This window comes from Coregonus clupeaformis, chromosome 29 (genome assembly GCF_020615455.1).
Source record: "Coregonus clupeaformis isolate EN_2021a chromosome 29, ASM2061545v1, whole genome shotgun sequence".
Lineage (NCBI taxonomy): Eukaryota > Metazoa > Chordata > Actinopteri > Salmoniformes > Salmonidae > Coregonus > Coregonus clupeaformis.
The window spans coordinates 20,962,805-20,972,293 of record NC_059220.1 but is presented as its reverse complement, the minus strand read 5'-3'; the positions used below and the strand labels follow the sequence as shown (position 1 = coordinate 20,972,293).

The following is a 9,489-nucleotide window of genomic DNA, read 5'->3' as shown; positions in this document are numbered from 1 at the left end:
TGAATGACCTGCAGAGAGCTGGGACCAAAGTAACAAAGCCTACCATCAGTAACACACTACGCCGCCAGGGACTCAAATCCTGCAGTGCCAGACGTGTCCCCCTGCTTAAGCCAGTACATGTCCAGCCCGTCTGAAGTTTGCTAGAGTGCATTTGGATGATCCAGAAGAGGATTGGGAGAATGTCATATGGTCAGATGAAACCAAAATATAACTTTTTGGTAAAAACTCAACTCGTCGTGTTTGGAGGACAAAGAATGCTGAGTTGCATCCAAAGAACACCATACCTACTGTGAAGCATGGGGGTGGAAACATCATGCTTTGGGGCAGTTTTTCTGCAAAGGGACCAGGACGACTGATCCGTGTAAAGGAAAGAATGAATGGGGCCATGTATCGTGAGATTTTGAGTGAAACCTCCTTCCATCAGCAAGGGCATTGAAGATGAAACATGGCTGGGTCTTTCAGCATGACAATGATCCCAAACACACCGCCCGGGCAACGAAGGAGTGGCTTCGTAAGAAGCATTTCAAGGTCCTGGAGTGGCCTAGCCAGTCTCCAGATCTCAACCCCATAGAAAATCTTTGGAGGGAGTTGAAAGTCTGTGTTGCCCAGCAACAGCCCCAAAACATCACTGCTCTAGAGGAGATCTGCATGGAGGAATGGGCCAAAATACCAGCAACAGTGTGTGAAAACCTTGTGAAGACTTACAGAAAACGTTTGACCTGTGTCATTGCCAACAAAGGGTATATAACAAAGTATTGAGAAACTTTTGTTATTGACCAAATACTTATTTTCCACCATAATTTGCAAATAAATTCATAAAAAATCCTACAATGTGATTTTCTGGATTTTATTTCTCATTTTGTCTGTCATAGTTGACGTGTACCTATGATGAAAATTACAGGCCTCTCTCATCTTTTTAAGTGGGATAACTTGCACAATTGGTGGCTGACTAAATACTTTTTTCCCCCACTGTACCTGTATGAAGATGTCAGCAAAAACCTGACAGCATCTGTCCATGACAATCTTTATCTTCTAAAATGATGCCTATAATAGGTATTCAGAGCAACATAATACACCCACATCTATATTCCACAGCGGACAGCATAGCCTACAGTATGGAGGTTGGTGTACAATGAGATTACAAAGAGAGAGGGTAAAGGAATCCCTTTAAGCTAAGGTCCTAGGAAATAATTGGGGTGAGGGAGCCAGGAGGGAGAATCAAAGTGCTGATGCAGAGAAAGCTAGAGTGGAGTGGAGGGAGTTCAAGGCAAGTGGGATTATTAGGGAAATTATTCTGGCAGAGCAGCAGCAGAGTCTGAGCAGGCAGGCAGGGGAGGGATGGGGAGGGCCGAGCCCAGCAAGGTGCCTTTGAGCTGGCTGCCATGGGATAAAGTTAGCGCTGCGGCTAAACTGCAGCTGTCAAAGAGAGGGAACCAACTGGGAAGTAGGAGAGGGGGTCATGCTGCAGCTGCCTTCATGTACTGTATGTTCATCTGCCTGGGCTATGAGTATGGAGAGCAGGAAACAAGAGGGGGAGGAAAGGAGGAGAGGGCTTTCTCTCTTCATCTCTGAATCTACCTCACAGCACTGCCAGAGGCCCTCTCCAAAATTCTCATCGGCATTAGAAAAATTGCAGTTTAGTCAACTAGCATAAAAACATGCTGAAGAATGAATCCACACGGCCTTCTTGCCTGTTAGCACTGTGAAAGCGCATTAAGGTCACATAATACTACAAAACTACACAACCAACACATTTTTCCTTCAACAGACAGTAAAGGTGAATGGAGTTACCAGACTGAAAGAATGATTAATGTTGAACTTCTCTACAGTAACTTACAGGAAAATGCCAATGTCAAAGTTTTGTGTAGAAGATTAAGATTTAGATGACATGGGAAGAAGGTACGGTGGCTCTAAGGGGCAAATCAGCTTTCAAAATAATAGGCTGCGAAATATTTCAGGTTGTGAAGTTTGGTAAAAACCAGCAGAATATTTCAAAGACCTGCAAAATATTTAAAAGGCCATAAAAATATTTCAAAAGCAATGAAAATATTTCAAAGACGATAAAAAAATGTCAAAGACCTGCAAAATATTACAATGGCCATCAAAATATTTCAGGCTGCAAAGTTCATAAAAAAACTGAGAAATATTTTTGCCTTCGAAGTTTGTTAAAATGCTACGTCGTTAGGAACACTAGCAGCGCTAGCTACTTAGTTTAATCGTTAGCAGTGCTAAAAAGTTAGCTACGACGTTAGCAGCACTATCTAGTTAGCTAGGTCATTAGCAACGCAAGCTAGTTAGGTACGGTGTTAGCAGCGCTAGCTGGTTCGCTACATCGTTAGCTAGGCAAATGTGTTAATGTCATATACATTATGAAGCTGGCATAATTGCAAACATGACCACACATTGGCCCGGTGTTGGAATTTAGTGGGGAAGTAAAACCCACCACAGCCCACGTTGAAGCTATGCGGGTAGCGCTTCAATAAAAAGCACAGAGTTCCGTAACATGTATTTGTAATAAATGCTTTAACCATTTAAGGCGATCAAAGTTTACGTTAAAATGTACACCATTTCAGGGCGATATCCAGGACTTTTTTGTATTTTTTATTATCACGATACATTGAGTCCAGTTTGTTGAGCAATTATAGTTTCTAGCAAAGTGTTTGCGTGAAAACTTTATCAAATGGGGGGAAAAACAACCATATGAATTTAAAAAACAATGACTTGACCTTGGCCTATTTCAGACCAAACTTCAGAGCCTGACATATTTCGAAGCCTTTTACCTAACTTTGTAGCCTATTCTTTTGAAAGCTGGTTTGCCTCTTTGGGCCACTGTAAGAAGGGGAGTGGGTGATATTAATCCTAAACCTGTTTTACAAAGATTATTTGACAGGGCGGTCATTTTACATATCATAAAATGGTATATCAGATGAGGTCTTAAAATTCATCTGCAAAAAGCTGAAAAATAGCCTATGCTACAGGCTTTGATGGCTCTGGAGGAGTAAAATGTGATATATCTTCACACAATGGTGTTGTAAAGCCCCCATCCGAGTGGGAGGCTGGGTTCAGCTGGCAATGAAGAGAGAAGAGGAGGATGACGTGGCTCTGAGGTGAGGTGTGGTAATGTTCTAACATGGCAGCCCAGACAGACTGACCCTCTCAGTGTCAGGGTTTGATGTGCGGGGGCGAGGAGACCCAGACCTCTCCATAGAGTTAACTCCACACACACAAACCTCTGCCAAGGGTGATATCTGATAGCATTGAAAACCAACACCTCCACCATAAAAGCTCATAGAAAAAATGTAATAAAAGACACCTTACCTTCTCTAAACCTTGCTTTATCCAATTGGAGATGCTAGGTTGAGGATGGCTTTTAGCCAGCAGCTAAGTTACTGTAACACTTACCTCTGCTGATGTGACTGTTCTCCCCTAATAAAAGCCTGGTGACTAAACCCTGTTGTTTTATGTATTCATGTCAAAAGCTGTTAACACTTATAATCAACCCAAGACGGAAAGATGATAGTAACCAATCAATTAGAAAAGAGAACAAGAACAAAAGTTTCCTGTTGGTAGGAGCTTTACTGAGACAGCCAATGCAAAACAAGTAACCTTCAACACCAACAGACGGGTTAGCTGAAGACACGAAAACGATGCACACTTGGCAGAAGTCCGTGTGTTGTGATTCTGAATGGCCATATAGCTAGCAACAATGACTGCTGCCATGTGGGGAATCGACGGTGGCTTGTTCAGCTAGTTATATTTCGTTCTTCATACCATGTCTTGTTTTTAGGTGTTTTCACTGATGTCACATCTATGCTAATATGGCAAAACATTTGCTAGCTAGCTAACCAACAACTGTAATGATGTATTTGAGAGACAAGTGCTCATTGTGCAAATGTATTTATGTTTTCAATAAACATTGGAGACCAAATATAGTTTATGTCAACAATCTAAGCCAACCTTGTTTTTCCCCATAGTTGCGCACACGTCGGTTTTGTTGCTAATCAACCAACCCATCTATATACAGTAGCAGCAAAGTGGAGGGAGAGGGATGTGAATATTAGCCACATCCTAACATCACCACCTCAAAAAAAGTGGTGTCAACACTGAACAAACCACCAGTAATCCGCCCAGTCAAAATTTCCCAAATAAAATCATAAAAGCTAATTTACAAAATAAATCCAGAACCCAATTATGTCATTCATTTGGAATGGATAACATTGCATAGCTCATCATCAACAATAATTCATATATTTGGCAGCTTTATGTACAATTAATTAAAGGCGAAACGTGCAGTAGGCATAACGCGCATCCAGCATCGTGGTAAAAAATAAATAAAAATCAATCATAGTACATACTATGCTGTTCTATCGCACGTGCAATGATGTGCAATGATCTCCAAGTAGAAAAAAACAAAACAATGTTCGTTGTTTGAAGTAACGTCTTTGTTGTTGTAATATCTCAAATGGACATGGCAGTTTCACCGCTATGGATTCCAGTTTTAACACTTTAGTGATTATCCTGTCCAAAATAGTTTGCAGAATTTTCCTCCATAAAACAAATGAGAAATCATACCACATAATGAAATAAATAACAGTTGTTGAAAAATAAACCCAAAACTCAATCAAAATGCTACCAGTTCAAATTTACATAATCCAATAACACAGGTCTCAAGACTTAATGTAATTGGCTGAATGTAACATCATCACCTCGATTAACATGAGCATTTCAACTGAAACACACTCCATATGATTTTACATATTCAAGGCATGATTATAGCAATACTTTGGCTTCAGACGCAAGCTCGCAAACAGCAGCTTTCATTCTTTGTTCATGTGTAGTCATGATTTTTGAAATACTGATTGGACTAATACCTGTCATGACTGTTCCTAACACATTAGGTAGTGTACTTCACTTTCATGTGATTACAGACACAGACTTATCTATGATAGAGAGGGGGGTTAACAGGCTAAGGCAAAGACCACATATACTTGAGTGACGTGAAAAGTAGGATATGAGACATTACGGTTAGTCTCTGTTTGATCCAGCTCAATACTACCCATAACCTCTTTCCTAGTTAAAGGAGATATCCTGAGAAGAAATGGATCCTGTCATAATCTCCATCCTGAGAGCATGAAAGCTGTGTGTTGACCCCACCGTCTCTATCAATGAGTCAATCTCTCCAAATGGGACAGGGGGTTGGAGTAGCACAACAGTCCAGACAAACAGGCCAAACCCAGTAGTGCTAGAATCCATCATCGTCATCACATCCATACTCTGGAGTAAAAGAAGACAGAATGATTACTCAACTGCTCTCAAAATACATGTCTTCAAACATATGTAGACAGCCTGGTAGCCAGACAACATGGCAAGACAACCAATGCAAGAGGAGTTGGCTAAAGCCGATCAAGAGATCTGGCTACCAGGCTAATTTGAAGTATCTTACTGACCGTTGCCTCCCAGCAGCTCCATGGCGCTGACGCAGGGCTCCTCCTCATCCTCCTCTTCCTCATCTGCCACATCATCATAGACCACAGGCCCACTCTCAACCAGCACAGAGTGGGGCACCACCTCAGAGGCCACCGGCAGGGGGTTGGCTTTCTGAGGAACCAATAAGGAAAAATCCACCAAGTCAGTCCCCAACTGGTAATCTGATTCTGCACACTATCTGCAACCTGAGCCTGAATACATGCTCAATACAGAGGTTATAGCTAGCCTGATCTCCCATCCAGGTCCTACTGCATGTGGGTATGGGGATGAGGCAGGTGGGGGATCCACAGTGTGATGGAGAGACATTTCAGCTCCCACTGCAGCAGCATGTCTGAGCCCCTGCTAGGCTCTCTATACCCTCCCTCCATGGACGCCCTGCTGGGCCCAGCCTCCCAGTGCGGAAAATGTCTCCACATAATAGGAGCCGGAAGTCTCATTAATTACCATGAAAAGGAGGGAGAAAAAATATAATACAATTATTCTCCAGACTAATTAGAGGGTGGGTGACTGCCTGGTCACTGTATGGTGAGGAAGGGTCTGTGAGTCCTGTGAAGGAGATATGGGAGGCAGGGAGTGTTGAAGACATACTCATTCAACAATCACACAGTTTTAATTGGTGGAATCAGGTCAGTCATAACAGTGTGATGAGTCAGTGGTTCTCTGCCATAGCTTACACTGGGGGAAGGGCTGGATGAACTCGACTAGTCACTCAGCTTTAAAGCCTGGAACAGTGAAATTAGGCTAGTCTCTATTCTATTGCAGAGAGGTTTATCACAGGAGCCTGCCAGTTTCTCTGAGCTTGACATTTAAACAGACATTTATTGCCAAAACTGTCAGGCGGAAGCACTGCACTGCGCTGGGTAACTCAAAGTACCATTTACTCCTAGGACATCTGTTTTGGAAATACAAAGAGAACCAGAAAAGATGCCAGGCAACAGCAAAGCACACATCTCCTTTCTCTCTCCTGTGCTCCTTGCAGGAATGAACGACAACATTACATAACATGAATTCCAAGCAAACCCGGCCCCAACCAATCAGAGAAGCCATTTGTTGCCAGTTCCCAGAGGGTGGTGAGGAGTTGCTTAGTAACAAGCCTTGTTGACCCGGCCCCTCGTGGCAATGTTTTCTTCCTGGTTGCTGTAGCCTGCACTGGGAGATTCCATTCATGGCTGCCAACACCACATGAGTGAGAGAGAGAGCGAGCAAGCGGGAGTGGAGCGTGACAGCAGCAGAGGGATGAAGAGTGGGTGAGAGAAAGAGTGCAGGAGAAAGAGAGGCTCCCTCCTGTACGTTCCAGCCCACACCGCTTGAGTGCATGTGAACAACTCAGCGGGACATGGCCGCAGTCCTCTCCCATTAGTGAGCCTGCTGCTGGAGAATCACTCTCTCCCACCTGGTCCTTGGGAGACTAAAGGGTTGGTTAAAGAAAATACTCACCCAATTTGAATATTATATCGTATTTGTGCATCTGTGAGCGATGTTCTATTGATACCCGGGGTCATTTCATGTTTTCATGTGTTTCTGAGCAATCACCGTGCAAGCAGGCAGAAATACAGCCTGTATGATGGGTTTTGCATCATATGAGGATATAACATTCAAAATGGGTGAAAACCATACGTAGTGACAAAGAATCATGATTTCTTAATTCTTATTTTCTCAAGATATAGTCTGTTAGCGATAGTAGGCTTGGGCGGTATACCGTATATACAACCTATACCAGGGTATTTGGAAAAAGCCACGGGATGGTTTTTCAATACAGTCAAAACTATTTATTTGAAGTTTTTAAAAATATATATTTGAATATTTGTAGCTACTTTAAGTAAATACCTGCAGTCAACTTGTGCAATACGTTAGGAGATAAAGAACATTGCGTTCTTCATTTCACCTGTCACATTATTATGTAGCTTGCGGTAGTCCCCAGTCACATGGTGTTTGTTTACAAGCACACAATGAGAGATCGGAGCCTTGTGAGTCACTCACTGTAGTGCAACATGCGCCAGGTGATCTAATTACAGTATGGAATTCACAACTAAAATGTTTGCCATCTAGATATCTTATAACTATTAAGTTAACTGTCTAAAATGTGCTAAATGCTCTGCAGTTGTGTATGTGGTTTGCTAATTTAGTAGCTTGGTAGCCATCTAGCTAAGTGGTTAGCTTCTTCCAAAATCAAGCATCCGCTTGGTAACAGCAGAGAATCCCCTCCTGGATCAAGAGTCTTGCTGGCTAATAATCGTTTTGTGCATGCAACAAACCTAGTAGCGTTTTTGAGTTACTTGTATAGTTTAGGTCAGAAACTGTACGAAATGTTTGCAATGCGCTTGTAAGCACTTAGTTAGCATTCTCTATGAGGATTCCTTAGTACTTGTTAGCATTCTGGTAAGTGACATTTTTTGGGCCTTTGAATATAATAACTTTTTTAATAAATACCTGCAGTCAACTTGTGCACTAGGTAATAGATAAAGCAGATCGTGTTCATCATTTCACCCGTTAGATAATTTTTCATTATGAAGCTTACCAGTACTAGTTTCCCAAAACAGCGGTTTGAGCCAGTCACGTGTTTGTTTACAAAGAAGCACAACAAGCAAAAATGGGAGCTTCATAAGGTGTCACTCCTGCAGCGCAACCTAAGTGAGGTGATCAAGTTACACTTGTATGAAATTCACTAATGTTTGCCAGCTATATACCTATTAAGTTAACTATCTATCTAGCTAAGATGTGCCAAATAAATTCTCTCCAGCTGGGTTTTGCTAACTTGCTAATGTTGCTAACTTGCTAATGTTAGCTAAGCTTGCAAGATCAAGCTTCTTGGTAACAGCAGCAGAGGCAATCCCCTCCTGGATTAAGATCCCTGCTGCCTAATATTTGTTTTGTGCGTGCTGCAAACTGGCGCAGTGGTCTAAGGCACTGCATCGCAGTGCTAGCTGTGCCACTAGAGATCCTGGTTCGAATCCAGGCTCTGTCGTAGCCGGCCGCGACCGGGAGACCCATGGGGCGGCGCACAATTGGCCCAGCGTCGTCCAGGGTAGGGGAGGGAATGGCCGGCTTTATGAGCTGGGTTGTCTGTCCTAGTAGTAAATGTTTGCATGCACTTGTTACCATTTACCTAGCATCCGCTATGAGAATTTCTTATTACTTGTTAGCATTTTGTTAGCATTCTGGTAAGTTACGTTTTTTGGGTTAGGTTTATTTTTACAATAAAACATTTTTAAAGAAGCGCCCCTTGTGTGCACTACCGGTAATACCGTATATCCCTGGATGGCACAGGCACGGTATGAAGGTATGGAAATCTGGATACCCTAAGCGATCGTAAAAGTGTGCGTGTGTGTGTGTGTGTAAGTAAGAGACAGAAGCAGGTGTAACATCTTACCTGGTCTAGAGCCAGCTTCTTAGGGGGCTGTGCTGATATGAAGGGCCATAACCTGAGAGACAAAAAAAACTTTGAAGAATAGACCACGTGGCATAACTGCAATGAATGGCAGAGATGGCCGTTGAGAACAAGGACACAAAGGCTGGAGCTACATATCATCATGCACACAAAGAGAGAGAGAAAGATATTCTAACAGACAGACAGACACAAAACACAGACAGAAAAAATATTATTACTCGACACATTGGAAAGAATTAACAAAAAAAACTTGCCCTAAACATCAGAGCCACAGGTAACTTCCACAAAGCCGTGAACGATTTGAGAGACAAGGCAAGAAGGGCCTTCTATGCCATCAAAAGGAACATAAAATTCAACATACCAATTAGGATCTGGCTAAAAAATACTTGAAATCAGTTATAGAACCCATTGCCCTTTATGATTGTGAGGTCTGGGGTCTGCTCACCAACCAAGAATTCACAAAATGGGACAAACACCAAATTGAGACTCTGCATGCAGAATCCTGCAAAAATATCCATAAAACACCAAATAATGCATGCAGAATTACTTGACACATTGGAAAAAAATTACAAAAAACTGGCAAACTAGAATGCTATTTGGCCCTAAACAGAGAG

At 42.4% G+C, this 9,489-nt stretch overlaps 1 protein-coding gene across 1 annotated transcript in view; it reads right to left on the bottom strand.

Annotated features, from left to right (window-relative positions):
• Window positions 1-4,420: 4,420 nt before the first annotated feature.
• LOC121544829 (transcription factor IIIB 90 kDa subunit) overlaps window positions 4,421-9,489 on the bottom strand; it is a 55,962-nt gene continuing 50,893 nt past the window's right edge. The window contains exons 17-19 of the mRNA XM_041855017.1: window positions 8,858-8,909; window positions 5,448-5,598; window positions 4,421-5,274 (exon numbers count right to left, since the gene is read on the bottom strand). Coding sequence (XP_041710951.1) covers window positions 5,243-5,274; window positions 5,448-5,598; window positions 8,858-8,909 — 235 coding nt within the window. The 3' untranslated portion in view covers window positions 4,421-5,242. The remainder of the gene's footprint in view (window positions 5,275-5,447; window positions 5,599-8,857; window positions 8,910-9,489) is intronic.